Source organism: Sylvia atricapilla, chromosome 29 (genome assembly GCF_009819655.1).
Source record: "Sylvia atricapilla isolate bSylAtr1 chromosome 29, bSylAtr1.pri, whole genome shotgun sequence".
NCBI classification, from domain to species: Eukaryota; Metazoa; Chordata; class Aves; order Passeriformes; family Sylviidae; genus Sylvia; species Sylvia atricapilla.
This window is the reverse complement of record NC_089168.1, coordinates 1,155,513-1,174,275: the sequence shown is the minus strand read 5'-3', so window position 1 is coordinate 1,174,275 and position 18,763 is coordinate 1,155,513. Positions and strand designations below refer to the sequence as shown.

Below are 18,763 nucleotides of genomic sequence, written 5' to 3'. Positions count from 1 at the left end.
CACCTGAGATCCACCTCAGGGTCCAGAGGTTTTGAGGGTCTCTGGTGTTGCCAGAGCAGATGAGTGAATAACCTCATCACTCTTGGACCCCACTCCCAGGGGTCTCAAAACCAGGTATACCCTCCCTAAGTCAGAACTATTTTCCCTAAAGCCAGACCGACCATTTCTAAAAACTGATTTATCATCCCTGAAACCAGACCTATCACCCATAAACTGGACCTAACATCCCTAAAACCAGACCTATCCTCTCTAAAACACCCAAGCACCAGACCCTTCCACAACAAGCTTAGTATGCATTTCTCAACTCCTTCTTTAGCCAATTCACACTCTTTATAGTTTTAAACCCTCCTGTATTAAAAAAAAAAAAAAAAAAAAAAAAAAAAAAAAAGTATCACTGTTTCTTCCTGCAAATTTGGACTGGAAAGCAGCCAGGGGCTGATGCTGGCTCCTTGTGCCAAGTCCCTGTGCAAAGCTGTGCCTGGAGCAGTCCTTCCCAAGCCCCAGCACCTCCAATTCCTTTCCTCACCTTTTAAGGATGAGAGAAGCAGCTGCTGGGGCCCGGAATTACCTGGGAGGATTTGGTTTTGCTGCGAGGGCCTGAGTCCTCCTCACACAAACAAGCTCCTGAAGAAAGGAGGGACAGACAGAAGAAAAAAAAAAAAAAAAAAAAAAAAGCCAACAGGTTGATCTGGATTTCCATCAAGGGTTCCACCCTCCTCCGTTTAATGAACATCGCAGAACAGGTGTTTGGAATTCATTACCAGCCCACGAGCCCAGGAGACGGGAATCGCAGCAGCCCGGCTCCACTGCTCTCCCTCTTTCGGAGGCGGCAGCAGCCACAAACCTCCAGCCCTTTTCTCCCTCGGCCTTTCCCTTCCCCGGAGCCGCAGCCCGGGCATGACCAACCCCTGCTCTGCCTTCTCCAGCGGCTCCCTGTGCTCCGGGGAGGCGGCGGCGAGGATGAGCCGCGGCAGCGCCGGGAGCCCGTCCCCGGAGCGCCGCAGCCCCGACGGAGGGGCCAGCGACGGCCACGGCTCCCGGGGCGGCCGGCACCGCTCCCCCTTCTCCCCGATCCCCACGGACGGCAGGCTGCCGGCCCCTGTCCGCCTGGACATCGACACCGAGTTCCAGGCCGTGAGGCAGCAGGAGAAGGAGGACATCAAAGTGCTCAACAACCAGTTCGTGACCCTGATCGAGAAGGTAGGCACGGCTCCGGGCTGGCGGGGAGGACGGGGCTCAGGCACTGGCGGGCTTCTCGGGGAGCCTGAAGCCAACCCCCGGCGAGGCTGGGAACGTGCGCCTAATTACCCAATTAGTTATTTCTTCCAAGCTCTCTGCCTTACGAGGGTTAGGGAGCATCCTTGGGGGAGGCGCCGCCGGGGGCTGCGCCTGTCACCCCGGGGACCCCCAGAGCAGCCCCGGCATTGGCACCGTGGGCAGGGGGCACCGTGGGCAGGGGGCACCGTGGGCAGGGGACACCGTGGGCAGGGGGCACCGTGGGCAGGGGGCCTTGGCTCCCGGGCTGGCCGAACAGCCACGGGCAGCGATGTTGGTGATGGCGGCAGCTCCAATGCCGGCTGCTGCGGAGAGCTGGAAACTCATCCCTGGAATCTCATCCCCACCTCCACCAGGGCAGCACGGGGGGCCGGGGGACCCCCCCACCCACTGCCTCCCAGCTTCTGAGGAGAGGGGCCAAGAGAGTGTTGCTTTCATCTCCGCGGAGCCGGGAGAAGCAGAAGTTTCTCCAAGGAAAACAAGTCCCAGAGCAGGCAGGTTCCTGCAGAGCCCTGCTCCGTAAACAGATGTAATCTCCGGGATTGCTTCATGCAGCTCTTCTGCCAACCTCCAGCGGCCCGGCATTGATTCACTTTAACTCTCCGAGGACCTGGATTCACACTGGGCAGGAGAAGGCCATGGGAACATCTCCAATGGATCTCCAAGGGGACAGTAGTGACCAGTCACACCTGGCAGTGCCAGCAGGGCCTGGCTCTCAGGGATGGGCCTGTGAGCCTTTCCAAGATCGTGGCACTGGAGAATTGGAATTTGGAGAACACCTGGTGCGGGCAACACCCACGTGGTGGAGGCTGGAATTGGGACTGTCCAGGTGGAGGGTTGCTGGGCCCTTGGAGCAGGGATGGGAGTAGAGGAAAGGGACAAAATGCCGTGGGCCTGAGGCCAGGCCTGTTCCCTGACACCAGGGAGGGAAGAGCTGAGAGTTCCAGGCTTCCCAACAAAACCAACCCAGTAACCTCCTGATCTGTGTGGACCCTGGGACAGGGACAGCCCCTGGTCTGGGGGCTCAGGGGACAGGGACACCCCTGGGCTGGGGGCTGGGGGACAGGGACACCCCCTGGGCCAGTATCTCCATCTGCAGCTCCTGAGCTCTTTTGAAGGCTTCAAGAGTTGCATCAAGTGGCAACTTCAGGCACCTGCCCCAGGTCCTCATTCCAGTGGAAGGGAATGACACTTCCTTGTCAAAGACAACTTGGCTTTGTAATCAGGGATTCAGATGTTCTGAATCCCCAGCAGGTGATTCCAGGGATAATTGACCACACAGCTACAGGAGTTTGGTGCTGGTGGTTTTCCAGCTGTTGCAGATCTGCTGGCATTTATTTTCCAGATAGATGGAAAAGAAGACAGGGAAAAGCCAAGCCCTGGAGCCCCTGTTTGAGGCCCTGCCTTTATCCCAAGCAGCCCTCTGGGGAAGGCCTGTGAGGACCAAATATTGGCCACTTCTGTGTTCAGGCATGAAATTCCAGGGAATAAGGCCAAATCTGGGTGATCCCTCTGCAGAGCTCCTGCTAAAAGGAAGGTTTCCACTGAGGGGGACATTGCAGGAGTCACAGAATCATGGAATGGTCTGGGTCACATGAGTCCTTAAAGGTCATTTAGCTCCAAGCAGATGTTGGAAGACAAGATGAAACCAGTTCAACCTAGTGATGATTTGTGAACAGGAATGTGAGAGATAAAAAAAGAGCAGCTGAGGGTTAGGAAGGAGGTCAGGAATTAATTAAAGGTCAGAGATGGACTTGGAACAACAGTGAACACAATCCATTCCTATCCCAGGAGGGAAGGATGACATCTCCAAGAATGAGACCTGGAACATCCCAACAATTCCATCCCTTCTGCTGGAAACTCCCAAGCACTGGAGTGGTTTTGCTTTGCTTGGCTGCTCTCTCTGGTCAGACAAGAAGCATTTGGAGAAGGATGGTGCCACATCTGGGTTGGCAGCTGGAATTATGCCTCTCCAGGCCAAGGCTGGAGGTCTGATGGCTCCTGCCCCCAGTGCCCCCAGTGCCCAGCACCGCATCGGCCCTGAGTCATCCCAGGATGCAACACAGGAAACTTGGAGGCAACTCTGCATCTCGAGCCAAAACGTGACTGGGGTTGCTCCTAGAGGTAGCAATTAGCCAATTAATTGGAGTTGGCCAAGAGCTTTGAAGATGAGAACTGTTAAACTTGGAGCGTTTACTGGTGAGATTGGGAATATTGGGAAAGAGGAGCAGGTTCCTCAAAGACAGGCACAGGAAGGGCAGCGTTGTCCTCTTAGAGCCAGCACAGGGAGCTCACCTGGAGTCTGTAATTACCTGGGATGTTCTCCAGAGCTTTGTCTGAGCTGCTCTGCAATAAACCTGATTCATTCCCTGAGCCTCTCCATGCTGTACTTACTTGCAGTCCAGAGGGTTCCCTGTCTTTGTGCTCTCTGGGGTAGGAAATCTGCCCTTTGCTGACCCTGTGTGACCTGGGGTGGATCCAGCCTGGGCTTCACCATGTTGGACTCAACACCTGGATCTGGTGAACCTGAGGTGTTTCTAGGAGTCCACGGTCACAGGCAAAAGGGACAGAACTGACCATTCCTATTGTCAGTGACTTTTATCCCAGTGTCACTGTTTATCCCAATGTGAACATGTTTATTTTGATGTCACCGTGTTTATTCCAGTGTTACTGTGTTTATTTTGATGTCACTGTGTTGTGTTGAGAAATTACAGAAATTCTATATGAATAATTAGTGAGTAAAGTGTAAAACCCCTAAAAGTCCCCTAAAAGAGGGAGATGACCCTGCCCATGCCATGGGGTGGACCTGGGTGATCTTTTAAGGTCCCTTCCAACCCAAACCATTCCACGATTCCATAACCCTTCATCCTCAGGCCTAATTTTGAAGGAATTTCTCATTCTTCTCTGGAAATCTGCTGATTCCAGCAGCTCCTCTGAAGGTCTCCAACATCTCCTGCCCTGCCATGCTTTGATTGTGGCTCTCAGTGTCACTGACACCTCTGAAACCCCTCCCATAGGTCCAGAGCTTGGAGCAGCAGAACAAGATCCTGACGACCAGGTGGAACTTCCTGAAGGACCAGGACAATTCCCACTCTGAGTCGGACATCAAGGCCATCTACGAGCAGTACATGAGCAAAATGAACCAGGAGATGAAGGCGCTCAACTACGAGCAGGAGAACCTGGAGTCGGAGCTGGCGAAGGTGCTGAGCACCATGGACACCTTCCGGAGCAAGTAGGTGTCTGTCTGCATCTAGGGGGAGTCAGCTAGGGCACAGGGAACAGGGTGGGATTGATTTAACTCAGCCAGCCTGAGATTCCCAGGAAAATATTCCTGGTTTGGTGTGCACAGAAGTATGGATTTGAGAATTTAGGATCACAACCTCTTCCTGGTAAACGATATTTGAAAGGAAAGCCATAGCAATGAAATTCCAAGGAGAGCAGGGTCTGAGGAGCCTCTGCTGGAGAGCAACTCAGGGAGTGGCATTGCTGGAGTGACAGCCATGAAAACAGGGAATGTTTATTCTCCACACAATTATCACAAGCCAGAACTTTGTCGCCCAAGTGATTTCTGGACCAGGCTGCTCAGTACAAAAAACAACAATCCCAGCTACATGATGGGACTTTTGGGGTGTTCTGGGCAGGGTGAGGAGTTGGATTTGATGACCCCTGTGAGCGTCTTCCAACTCAAGATCTTTATCATCACAGAATGGGTTAGGAGGGACCTTTAGGACCCTTGCCATGGTGATACCTTCTACTCAAAGCCCTGTCCAACCTTGGACACTTCCAGGGATGGGGCAGCCACAGGGAAATCCATTCCAGACCCTCACCACCCTCACAGGGAGGAATTCCTTTGTAAAGAAGGAATATTCTATTCCATGACTGTGGGGTTTCTTCCTTTCCCTCTTCACCCAAAGCATTTCTGACAAACTCTGCTTTGACCAAAAGGTCAAAATTGTGCCCCAAATGGTCCTGACCAAGAACAGGGAGGCAGCCAAAGGTCAGGGGAGGTGCAGCTGTCTCTTATCTCTGGGAAGCTCCTCTTATCTCTGGGGACCTCAGATATCTCTGGAGATGTGCAGATAAGAGAAAGCAGCCAGGCCATGCCTGGTCAGGAGCACACAATGCCTCCCTCATTATGGGGCTCATTTGCATCCCACATGAGAATCCCAAATGAGCTCCTTTCCCTCCCAATGACACCCAGCACCTTCCCCACGCTCTGGAGGCTCCTGTGGGGATTTGGGCTGTGCAGAGATGTCCAATCCAGAGTGGTGCCAAAGGACTGATGAAGCAGAAATCCTTGCTGGGATCCAAATCCACTCTTGAGGTGAGGCACAAACAATCCGTGCCCTCTGCAGGGAGTTCAGCCCAGGGATTCTCCAGCTCCTTAGGCCCTGCTTGAGGTGGCTGCAAATTAGGGAAGGGCTGATGGCTCCTTTTAACAGAGACACAGCAGTGAAATGCCTTAATCAGGTCAGAATCATGGAATCTTGGAAGAGCCCTTGGAGATCATCAGGTCCAACCATCAATCCACCACCGTGGTCACTATTGACCCCAAGTCCCCAAGTGTCACATTCACACAGCTTTGGACACTTCCAGGGGTGAGGACACCCTGGGCAGCGTGTGCCAGGGCTGGATGACCCTCTCCATGGAAATTTTTCCAAATATCCAACTTAAACCTCCTCTAGTAGAACTTGAGGCCTTGTTCTCTGTGAGTGGATCCTGAATCCCACCTGGCTGCCCCCTCCTGTCCAGGAGTTGTGCAGAGCCAGAAGGTCCCTCCAGACCCTCCTCTTCTCCAGGTTCAGCTCCCCCAGGTTTCTCAGGAGTTGTCCAGACCCTTCCCTGGTGCTCCAGCCTCTTCCCCAGCTCCATTCTCACCCTTGGACTGGTTCCAGCCCCTGAGGGTCTTTCTTGTTGTGAGATACCCAAACCCCAGGATTCCAAGGGCCTTAGCAGTGCCAAGGACAGGGAATGTTGTGAGGAATTTGACAGGAATAAGTACCAGCAGTTTGATTCTTCACCTTATACTGAAATCATCCTCCCTGGAGTCCTTCAGGTGCCTAAAAAGTTCTAAATTCCTCATGGGAGGTGCCTGCCTGCTCTTTATTTGGATAATGCAAAGGTTAGGATGTGCCATCCCTGTCTGGAGCACCTGGCCCTCCCTGCACTCCCCTGAGGAAGCAGAATCCCAGACTGGTTTGGGTGGGAAAGGAGGCTGCCATGGGCAGGGACAGTTCTACTGTCCCAGGGTGTCCCAAGCCCTGTCCAGCCTTGGACACTTGCAGGGATGGGGCAGCCACAGTCTGTGCTCAGATCTGCACTCAGGAGTTGCTGCAGGAATTCCCAGCACTCCAGGGTTTTCCAGCCTGAGTTCTTAGGGATGATGGTGCTCCCAGGAACAGGCTGATTGAGGGTTCTCCCCAGTGGATTTCTTGTGACTTTTCTAGTGACTTGGACAATGGGATAAGACACAATTAGGATGTTTCACCCCTCAAAAGTGATTCACAGGGAGAGAATTCCCAGGCCCCATCCAGCCCTGGCCCAGGCCAGAGGCATTTCTGGAGCAAATCTCTGTACAAACCAGGCAAATTCAGGAGGTTTCTTTTCCCCGGGGAATCCTGGGGGAGGGAAAGCAAAGAACCAGTTGGATTTCCTACGGGAGTGATACCCTCAGCCAGGCTGTGGCATTCTGGATGGAACACACCATGGGCATGAGAACACCCCAAGTCCTCCGGGATGGGAAAGGTGCCTGGGGGAGTCCCCCCACAAGGCCCTAAATTCATCCTGAGCCAGGGACTGCTTCCCAAAACCATGTGAATGGGACTCACTGGGACACTCCCACCTTCTCTTCAAATGATGCTGCCATGGACCAGCAATTCCAAAGGGATGGAGGGATGGATGGATGGAGAGAGGACAGGCACATCCAGGAGGGAACTAAGCCTGCCTGAGATCTGGTTCCCTGGATTTTGCTCCATCCCAAGGAGCCTGGGGCAAGCAGACGCTGTCTCAAGTGTGCTAAATGCAGAAAGGGCTGGATTTGCCCTCCTGCAGTGCCCCGGGATTATCTCCCAGGAGATAAACACTGGGATGTGCCCGTGGAATGCTCCAGCCCCAGGTGAGTCACGGTCCTGGGAGCGTGGCAGGAGCACGTTGGGCCGGCTGGGCCGGCTCTGCCCCGCCGGGAGCAGGGCTCTGCCAGCGCCCGGGGCCGCGGGGACACAGGGACACTCTGGGACACACAGGGACCGGGCTGAGCTGCGACAAGGAGGAAGGGGGGCTGCAGACGGTCACTAAGCTGGGTCCCAGTGCAGCGGGGCTGTTGGTACTCCAGCGGGGCTGGCAGTATTCCAGCCAGGCTGACAGTATTCCAGCCAGGCTGACATTCCAGGTGAGGAGCACAGACCAGACAGGTAAATCCCATCAGCTGCTGCTGCCCAGCCTTGGAAAAACAGGGAAGGAGAGGGCAGGTTCAGCACCGAGGGGGACTCAGAAGGAACCCCAGGAGCGCCCAAAGCTGTGACTGTCACATGCCCCCTGCCCTCACAGTCCCCTCGGTGAGGGAGCTACAGCCCCAGGGAGCTGCTTTGGATATTCCAGGTCTGCTCCTGAGCACAGCTTCCCCCCTTTCCCAGCATCTGCTCCCCTTCCCAGGCACAGCTCCCCATTTCCACACTTCATACACAGTAGGGAAGGCTCCCAAGAACTTGGACTAGATACACCAGACCCCAAACAGCAGCACACAGCTGCATTCCTGATGTTCCTATCCTCAGTCTGTGGGGAGAGCCCATTTTACCTCATTCCCAAAGCCTCCCCCAGGTCCATTTGGTGACATGTCCAAGCAGCACTGAAAGTCTGAGTTCACAGCCTGGAAATGGGAGTCACTTTGGAGCCACTTCCACCAAGAAAGACCCTGAGGGGCTGGAGTGTGTCCAGAGCTGGGAATGGAGCAGGGAAAGGGCTGGAGCTCCAGGGAACGGTCTGGAGAACTCCTGAGGGACCAGGGGGGTTCACTGTGGAGAAGAGGAGGTTCAGGAGGGACCTTCTGGCTCTGCACAACTCCCTGACAGGAGGGGCCAGCTGGGAGGGTCGGGCTCTGCTCCCAGGGAATAGCAGGACAAGGCAAATGGCCTCAAGCTCTGCCAGGGGAGGTTTAGTTGGATATTGGGAAAAATTCCTCACTGGAAGGGTGTCCAGGCACTGGCACAGCCTCTCAGGGCAGGGGTGGAGTCACCAAAACCATGTGGATGTTGCACTTGGGGACAGGGTCAGGAGTGGCCCTGGCAGTGCCGGGAGAACAGTTGGACTGGAAGCTTTCCAAGGGCTTTTCCAACCCGAATGATTCCCTGATTCCATGCCTCAGAGGAACCTGAGAGATCACAGAAGAGAAAGGGGTGCCACAACCTCCCTGTGAGCTCAGCCTGCTCTGATCCATCACTCCCAGTGCTCCCACACGTGTCCAGCCGCTGTGGGACACACCGACTGTGACCTCAGACACAGACGGCTGAATTCCTTTCCCACCGTCGAGGTCACACTTGTGACGGAGGGTCACACGTGTGGCTGCTGTTAGGAGCACAAAAGGACATGGCAGGCAGCAGGAGGTCAAGCAGGAAAGCTTCTATTTTATTTTTCTGACTCCATATATATACAAATTTACAGACAGGCCAAGATTGGCTACACACGTAGCCACCTCTTCGACCTCGTTGGTGACCATCACCATCAATCATCATTCTCCTCCTAGAGAGGAAGAATGTAAACAATTCTAATAATATACATAGTTTACTTGAAGCTGCGTGAGAACAAAATGCAAAAAGTAAAAAACAGGCAAACTTGAAGCAACAACCGACCCCCATCCCATCATTCTCCTGTTCTGACCAAACACTGCTGGGCCCAGAATGGACCCTGTGGCTCTCCTGGTTAGGTCCCAGGATCCAACAAGGGTTGGAGTATTCCCTAATTCCTGCTCATATCCATGGACTGAGGCTTTGCTCCCTGGCCCTGCCCTATCCCACCTGGATTTAAACACCTATGGGGCTCATTCCTCAAAGGGACACTTAGGACTCCACCCTATCCTGGTTTGGTTCCCTTCCACTCTATGGGCAGTTTTCCATGAATTCCTTTGCCTGTGTGCCTTCACAAATCACCTGGGCTGAGTTGTGACCCCAGTCCAGAATTCTTGGAATTTCCACAAGCCAAAGTTTTCTTCCTTGGGAAGACTCTGACCCTGGAAGTGAAACTCCAAGGAAATGTGAGCAGAATGGAGAAGGCTTGGGATGAAAATCAAGGAGCCTGGGCAGAGCCAAATCCCCACCCCCTGTCCCTTTGTGAAGAAGGTGAGGCTGCCCAGCCCCTAGATGAAATCCCAGTTAAGGCTCCCTCCTCTCTGCTCTGGGATTCTTCATCCCAAAAGTGCTCCTAGTGTTCCAGGGCAGCTGGAATGTGGCAGCTTCTCCTCACTCACGCCCATGATGCCTCAAGGAGGGGGGACATTGCAGGAAAAGCAGAAAGTTTGGATGCTTTGGGGGTCTCAAGACAGCCCTGAGTGTCCCTGAGTTTCCCTGTGGTTGATCCCATGCTTTGGGCACTCTGCAGGTACGAGGATGAAATTCGCCTCTGCAGCGGGATGGAATTCACCTTCATGGAGCTCAAAAAGGTCAGTGGGAAGGGGAGGTTTCCAACTGGATTGGCTCTACCCAGCCCTGCACAGTCAGGGAAGGGCCTGGAGGTGATCCAGGCTCAGCTGGTTTGGGATAGGACAGGGTCTGGAAAAGGACAGGGAGGGAATGAGTCCCAGTTCCACAGGAGGGTGAGTCTGGAGTGGCTCCTGAAAATCCTTTGGCAGCACCTGGGGACTGAGCATCCCCATCCCTACACCCTGGGATTGATTTCCTGGTCAGACTATCCCCATCCCTGCACCCTGGGATTTTCCTGGCCAGAGGAGTCCAAACCCTTCCCAGGCTGCCCCCTCCTCCCTGTGTTCCCTCCAGGTGCCATTAGGGTTGGGAAAGGCTGGACTTGATAAAGGATTTCCTTTGTTGCCTGTGGAGGGGCCACGCCCTGGGCAAACCCCGGGCAAAGCTCCCACTCCAGCAGGAGCCAGTGGGAATCAGCTGGAAATGGGATTTTATATCAAAAACCCCGATTTGGGTGCAGGATAAGAGTGTTGGGAGAGAGGGAATGTTCCCCACAGATATCCATCCTGGCTAATCCCCCGTTTTCCCTGGCACAATCCCAGCCAGGAAAGGCATTCCTGGATACTTCCATGGATGGCTCCGGAGTTTTCAATGAGTGGAGCCTTTTGTGGGGGACAAAAGTTGGGAGGGGTGGCCCAGCCCTGCCTGGCCCAGCGGATCCTCCCACCAACAAATCCCACAAAACAAAGGGAAAAGGTCCTCAAAGGAGCCGCCCCACCTGGAGAGCAGTTCCAAACATCCCTGCTAATAATTCTGGGAATGGGTTGGGTGGGAAGGAGCTCATCCCATTCCCCCCCTCTATGGGCAGAGACACCTTCCCTTCCCTGTCCACGGTGCTCCAAACCCTGTCCAACGTGTCCTGGAATATTCCCAGGGATGGAACAAGCAGGGCACTCCCTGGGGAGGGGGAGCTGTGGGAATGACTTGCTATAAATCCTGTTGTAGACTGATGAATCCCTTTCCATCCGTGCAGGATTTGGATGTGAGCACCTTGCACCGCACAGAGCTGGAGGTGAAGCTCAAAGGGCTCCAGGAGCTGCTGGAGCTGAAGAAAACCATCTACGAGCAGGTAAAGGCTGGATTTCCACCCACATGGGAGCTTGGCCAGGGTGTCACAGCCATTCCATGGCTTAAGCAGGGCCTGAGGAGTTGATCCCGTCCCTAAAAACAACATTGGAATTGGGCCAGGACATTCCTTCTGCCCCAGAGCCTCTGCAGAGCCTGGGGTCCCCCCAAAAACTGCCAAGAATCCCAGCCTCATCCCAAACTGGCTGTTGGGGCTCAGCTCCTGCCCCCAAGGATGGGTTTGCCCCAGACCTCATCCCAGGTGAGCCAAATGTTCAGACTCCAGGAAGAACCCAAAAACCAGGACACCTGGAGAACCTGGGTACTCTGAAACACAGTCCAGACCCCCCTTTCCCAGGAAAATCAGGGGTCTCCAGTCAGGAATGATTCCAGCCAGGGGGGAAGACTGACTCAGGGCCTGGAAAATGTCACCTGGCAGGATCAGCAGTGTGGGAACAGTGGGGATTTATCTAAAGTCCACCAATCCAAACAATTACAATGCCTGATGGAGAAATACAAACATTTCTTGTGGAAAACTGAGGCACAGAGGAGGCCAGAGCTGCCTCCCAGCACAACTGCCCAGGGAGACTGATGTGCTCAAAAATGACATTATTACTTGTGCTAGGCAATTTCAGCCCAGTTTTTTTGGAAATCAGGCCCTGCTTCAGGATCTCCAGCTGATTTCCCACAGGGCCCACAGTTTTTAACCCCCAATTCATGTAAAAATCTCATCCCCAACCTCTCCTGTCTCATCTTCTCTGTGGATTCAATGGCATCAGGTACAGGCACATTCCCACAGGGAGGGAAAATGAGGAAACCTTTGCTTGTTGGCAGGGATCAGGAGAAAATCCCACCCTTGTTTCTCAGTAATAAATGACCAGTTTGGGGGTTTTATTCACCAAATGATCCAATGTTCCAAATAAACACAAATTTTCTCACCTGCCTCAAGATTAACGAAGAAACTCATGGATTAAACACCAGTGGGATAAAATCCTGCTTTGGATGGGGTATTTCTGTGTTATCCCTGAGCCACAGCCCTTTGTGAGGCAGGGAAGGGAGTCAAAGAACACAATTCCTGCTCCAGAGACCTGAGCACAAAGGGAAGAACAATGGAAAGGGAGGAGGAGAAGGAATTCCTGGTGCAAAGCAGGAGCTGCGCCTGAGATAAGGGAGCAGCCACTCCCGAGCAAGCCTGGATACAAACCTGGATCCAGGGGCCCTTCCAGGCTCAGGGAGGGGAATTCTCCACTCTGGGCTCTGTTTTCTCCAGCTGTGACTTATCCAGAGCAAATATCCCAGTGGGTGATCCCAGGGGTGCTCCTGCCTCCCCCATGCTGACATTCCCAGGATAGAGGGGTGGAGCAGCTCTGCCAGCCATGGATGTGTGCAGGGAAGGCTCCTGGTTCCCTGAGGAGCTGTAAATCAGGCTCTGGCATCCCAAAGAGCAGCCACAGGCTTGCTGGATCCCACAGCAGAGCTTGGAAAGGGCATTTTCCAGCCTTTGCCAGGCTGTGGAATGATCCTCACCGCCTTTGTTTTCCCAGAACTCTCACATCCATCATGGATATCAATGGATATCCAATGGCCATGATCATCAGCTCCAGGTCTGCCCCTGGAGAACAACCAACTGGACAAGAGGGAGGTTTAGGTTGGATATTAGGGAAAATTCCTTCCTGGAAAGGTTGTCCAGCCCTGGCATGGCTGCCCAGGACAGGTGTGGAGTACCTGTCCCTGGAAGTGCCCATGGAATGTGTGGATGTGCCACCTGGGGACACAGTCAGGGGTGGCCTTGGGAGTGCTGAGGAACATTTGGAACCTGGTGATACTACAGGTCTTTTCCAGCCTTAAGGATCCCAGGATTCTCACTGCTCCTGGAGCAGTCCAAAGGCACTGTTTTGTCTGATTTTTACCAGATTGTATCCAAAGATCCCAAACCCCAGCTTAAGCTGAGTCTGGATTTTACGGATCAAGCAATACCAGATCTCCAACTCCAGAGAGTGAAAATTTGGGAATTCTCCCCATCTCCACATGGAAGCTGTTCTGCCAAGCACAGCCCACCTGGAGGGTCCAGCTCTCTCTGGGAATACTGGATATGACCAGATCCTGGGAAGATGTTCTTCCCTGTGAGGGTTGTGAGGTCCTGGAATGGATTTCCCAGAGCAGTTGTGGCTGCCCCATCCCTGGAAGTGTCCAAGGCCAGGCTGGAAGGGGCTTGGAGCAGCCTGGGATAGTGGGAGGTGTCCCTGCCCGTGGCAGAGGTGGCATGGGATGAGCTTTGAGGTTCCCTCCCATCCAAACCATTCCATTAATTTCCAGCTCCATGTTCTCTTTCCTGTTGTCCCTTGGCCCTGCAGGAACTGGAGGATCTGCTGACGGAAATCAAGGACATTTCCGTGGTGCTGGGAATCGACAGCTGCTCCCGGCCAGACCTGGGCAGGATCGTGGAGGATGTCAGGGCCCAGTACGAGGCTCTGGCCCTGCGGAGCTGGGAAGAGGCTGAGGCCCTCACCCGGAGGAAGGTATCAGAACCCTACTCTGTGCTGGGAGAGGCAGGGAAAGGACAGGAGGAATTGGCCTGGAAATGGCCAGATCAGCAGGATGGGAGGGATGGGCTGACCCTGGGAATGGAGGGAGGGACAAGGCGCTGTCCCAGATCAGCTCTGGACAGTAAATCCGGAGTTTTGGTACTCTGGGCTTATCCCAGTGCAGATGGAAATGTCTTTCCAGCTCTCCAAAGAGCAGGAATGCGACTAATTCCAGGAGCCAGGTGAGCCTGGCACAGCCACAGCCAGAGACGGCAGGAATGAGCCTCAGATCTTTCCCCAAGTTATCCAGGTGATCCCAGGGCACCCTGCCCTCTCTCCACAGCTCACCGACAGCAGCTCCCAGTGCGGCTCCTTCGGGGGACACCTCCTGGACAGCCGGCGGGAAATCGCGGATCTCAACATCCGCATCCAGAAACTGCGCTCCTGCATCGTGTCCCAGAAGAGCCAGGTGTGTCCTGGGGTGGGACCATGGGACAGCTGTGTCCTGGGGTGGGATAACGGGACAGCTGCGCAATTCCCTCCTCCAAGCCCCCTGAGCTCCCTTTCCCACACTCCAGTGCCTGTACCTGGAGGAGCACATCCGTGAGGCTGGCGAGCAGGGGGAGGGCACCCTCAGGGACGCCAAGGCCAAGGTGGCCGGGCTGGAGGAGGCCCTGCAGCGCAGCCAGGAGCACATGGCTCACCTGGTCCGGGAGTACCAGGAGCTCATGAACATCAAACTGGCCCTGGATGTGGAGATCCTTACCTACAGGAAGCTCATGGAAGGCGAGGAGAACAGGTGAGCTGGGATATTTCTCCGCCTCAGGTGGGGAAGAAATGCACCAGGACACCTGGGGGGGTGGAGACATCATGGAATCAGGGAATGCTTTGGGATGGTCCACACAGTCCCACCCCCCGTCGTGGGCAGGGATGCCCTCAAAGCCCACCCTGCCCAAATCCCAAGTTCTGAGTCAGGTACCGAGGGTTTGGTCAAAGAAGGAACAAATCCTGGTGGTTCCCAGCAGTTCAATCTCATTTCTTGCTCCGAAGTCTTCCTCAGACTCCTTAGGCTGAGGTTCCAGACCTTCTCCAGGTGCTTTGCCCAGGGGCTGTTGAAGCTCTTCCTGGTCCGACCACACCCTTGGTCCTACCACTATCCCAACTCTCTCAGGCTAAATTTGAGCCCTTTCCACCCCTCTGGGACAGCTGAAGCCATGTCCTCACGCTGTGTCCTTCCCTTCCCAGCATGGAGCAGCCCATTCCCACCGTCATCAGTGCTGTCCACTCCCGGCCAAAGCCTCGTAAGTGCTTTGATCCCTTTGATCCAGAAAATCAGGGAATGGATGGAAGGATTTTAACTTTGCCCCTTCTCCCAGTTTCTGCCAGCACCCTGCGGAATTCCCGGCTGTTTGCCAGCGGCTCGGAGCCGAGCGAAGGCGGCACCAGGAGCCCCAGGAGAGCTCAGGACATGCCGGGGACTCCGGACACCGGGACCCAGCCCAAGCTCAGCTCCCCGGGCACTGGGGAATGTTCCTAGGAGAAAGGGATGGACACACACACAAGGCACCTGGGAAGCTCTTCCTCCTGAACTCCAGCCCACATCCAAAGGATGAAGGATGAGGATCCTGTCCAGGCTGTCCCTTGTCTTTCCACCATCCCAGTTCACAGCTCCATTCCCAGTTACAGCAGGAACCAGCCCAGGACTTCAGGGACTCTCTCATTCCATTCACCTTCCTCTCCAGGGCTCCCTTCCCAGGAGATTTGCAGTCACCCCTTGGAATGTGCCTGGCAGGAGGAAAGTGTCCCTACCCCAGTTTTAGTGACTGCCATTGGTCCCTTTACTGGTGCTGCCAAACCCTTTCCCTGCTCTGAGGGTGATCCCTGACAGGGCTTCCAAGGAAAGCACCATCCAGGTTTCCACACTGGGGAAGAGGGAGGAAAACAACCCCAGGGATGAATTTGTCACCTGGACTGACAGATCTGGTGACACCCTGGGGAGCCCTTGGCCACCTCAGGGCATTTCCCTGCCTTTGGGGGGCCCCTCATTCCTTCACCAAAGCTAAAATGCCTCTAAACTCTTCATTTCCATAATCCCTCCCTCTCTCCAGGCTCCACACAGCAGTTCCAGCTCCTAAAACTGGGACGTTGGTTCCTATTTACCTGCACTGGGAACAGCCCAGTTTGGATAGGAAGGACCTCAAAGCTCATCCCATTCCCACCCCTGCCATGGACAGGGACACCTTCCACTGTCCCAGGGTGCTCCAAACTCCGTCCAGCCTGGCCTTGGGCACATCCAGGGGCAGTCACAGCTGCTCTGGGAAATCCATTCCAGGGCCTCACCACCCTCATAGGAAAGAATTTCCTTCCTAAAACTGAATCCAAATCTTCCCTCTTTCAGCCTAAAGCTGGAAAACTCCCTGGCCTTTGTATTTATTGACCTCAGCTTGTACCTGACCCAGCTGCCCCCAGTGGCTGATCCCAATCCCAATGCTCCAGAGCCCCTGGAGCCAGCCCTGGAAGTGCCACATGGCTGCAGGTGGGGGATGCTGTGGCCTTGGAACAGCCATCCCTGTGGGCTGTTCCCAACCTCACCCAGAATCCTGCAGTATTTTCCTTCCTGGCTCTAGCCACTGCCACTCAGCCCCCCTGAATTCCCAGATTCTGGGTCCCCATTCCCACATTCCCATAGGATAGGAAGCACAGCTCTGGCTCATGGGGTTTGGCTGATACAATAAAGTTCTGTCACTCAAAATCCATACTGTCCTTGGTTTTTGCCCAACTTCCCATCACAGGCACCTGGAGCAGCAGCTCCTTCCCAGCAGGACTCACCTGGGGGCTCTGGCTGAGTTGTGGCAGCCAGGCCAGCCTGGAATTGCTTCCCAGGGATTGGCTTGGGCACATCCCTGGGATGAAGGGCAGAGGGGCACACGCAGTACAGGATCCAAGGCCTTGGAGATCAATTTTGGGAATGAGAGGAACGCACTCAGCACTGCTCAGCTTCCCCTTCCCAAATTTCTCCTGATCCTCTCCAAAGGGGAATTCCTGCACACCTGGGCCAGGTCCATCCTGGACACCCACATTTCCCTGTGGCCCTTCATTCCAGAGGTTCCCCTTTGGATCACTGATTCTCCCTGTTCCCGTGGGGGACTTCCCTGGGAGATCCAAAGCAGCCCAGGGGCCCCAAGGTGCTGGAGGACCCGAATTTGGGAGCAGCTCTCCGGGTCCAGGCAAGGGGATGGGAAACACAGGATGGGAAGGACATTACAGATCAGAGGAAAAAGTTAAATCCAGTTTCCCAAATAGGCAGAGGGAAGAGGGGGCTCTGAGCAGTTCCCAGTTGCTCCCAGTTTAGGCAGGGTTAGTGTAGGGCTGCCTCCGGAGCCAGGAGCCTGCAGAGCCCTTGGGAAAAGCCCTTGGAAAAAGCCTTTCCCAGACAGAGGAACAAAGTGGGGTCTGTGCTCAGAGCAGCCCCATTCCCTGAGCAGAACAGGGCTTGTGTTGTTCAGGATGAGGCTGGAATGGGAGCCTGGGACACTCAGACTGGGGGATCTGGGGGAACTCAGGGAGGGCTGGGGCTTATCTGAGACTTTCCTGCTGCTTTTCCTAGCTGACACTGAATTTTGGGGATCTTTTTGCTGTTTCTGAGCCTTCACCACCCATGGCATTGGGAGAGATCCCTGAGGCCACAGCAGGGGATTAAAGGGTTTGTTTGAGACTTGGGATTTTGGCCACATTCCTGGACTCAGGTCCCTGTTCTGGGACACCGCAGGGACAGACCCAAGCCACCATTCATTCCCCTGTCCCACTGCTCCCAGCCTCAATTCCCACTGACCAGTTCCTGCTGGCACCAGGGAACGGGCCCATCCAGCAGAATTCCTGCCCTCCATTAACGGGAGCTGAGTTCTGCCTGGGATGATCCATGGCTTTGAGACACTCATCCTGGCCCCTCCACCATCCCTCCCTCATTAGGGCCCAGCCTCTTCCTCAGGGCAAATTCCCATTGCTGTTCTTATCCCAGAGTCACAGCCAGCCCTAATACCAGCTGTAAATTCCCCAGGGAATTGCAGCAGGTTCCAGGCAGCACCATCAGCTCAGGACCCTCTCAAAAAATCCCTATCCCAGCCCTTCAAAAAAGGTCCTGGCTGCACCCCCTGTGTTGTCCAGAGCAGTGCTGTCAATCCACAATAATATACACTGGATTTATCTTTTCTGAGGGGTAGAATATTAAAAAACGGGAGAAACAGAGAAGGATGCAGTGGTGAAGGGCAGTCCCTGAAAGTTCCAGGATTGTCCCTTGTTTTGGTTCAAAACGCCACAAAATCCCACCTGGCTGCTTCCTAAAATTTCCTAAGAGCTCAAAGGATCCTGAATTTGGGTGAGGGGGTGGGGAGGTTGATGGCAAAGCTCGAGTTTTATGGAAAAAGGGATGGTTGTGTGTGGTTAGAGGGTGCTTGGGGGAGGTTGAGGCATCACTCACCTCAGATCCATGTAAAAAATGGATCAGGGCCTGGGGATTGCTGAGAAAACCCTAAAAGGGTTAGGGAGGGTAATTAACTAATAAATGGGGAAAAAATGGGATAATAAACAGCATTCCCCCATTTATGGCTCAATAATGGTGTTTTATGGCTGATTCCAGTGATCCCCTTCAATCAGTCTCCCCTGGGGTGCCGGGGCACATTCCCCACAGGGATTTGGGAGCTGCTGAGGGGATCTGTGGGATCAAGGGATATTTATCCCTCTTATCTACCAGGCCACTCAGGAATCCACGGCACAGGCTCCTCCAGGCGACGCCGTATCAGCTCCAGCCGCTCCCAAGGATGACCCCATCCCTGCCTGGAGCCTCTCCAGGGCTGGACATGTCAGATGTCCTGGAGGTCTTGGATGTGAGGCATCCCAGGGGCAAATCCCAGGGCGCTGGGAGCAGGGGCTGCGGGGATTTCGGGAAAAGCAGCAGGGAATCAGTCCCGGCTGCACGGGGCTGGAGGCCGGAGCACGGAGGGAAGCGGCTCCCGGTATCCGCACACCTGGAGCGGCCAGGAACGAGCTCCGGGCTCCCTCTGCCGGGCAGGTGACGCCGCTGCGGCGCCTCCCCAAATCCCGAACAATTCCCGGCTTCTTTCCACTGGCCCGGCCTGCAGAGAAAGGGAAACAGCTCCCAAGGAGCGAGGCACGGAGGGGATCCTACAGGGGATCTTACAGGGGATCTTA

General features: G+C 54.7%; 1 protein-coding gene across 1 annotated transcript; it reads left to right on the top strand.

The window, feature by feature from the left end:
- The first annotated feature begins 676 nt into the window (after positions 1–676).
- Positions 677–16,297, top strand: KRT80 (keratin 80). The gene is made up of 9 exons (XM_066337538.1): positions 677–1,200; positions 4,293–4,507; positions 9,865–9,925; positions 10,939–11,034; positions 13,385–13,549; positions 13,899–14,024; positions 14,134–14,354; positions 14,801–14,856; positions 14,932–16,297. The coding sequence occupies exons 1-9, from the start codon at positions 898–900 to the stop codon at positions 15,090–15,092; spliced, it is 1,404 nt and encodes a 467-aa protein (XP_066193635.1). The 5' UTR covers positions 677–897; the 3' UTR covers positions 15,093–16,297.
- Positions 16,298–18,763: the final 2,466 nt, after the last annotated feature.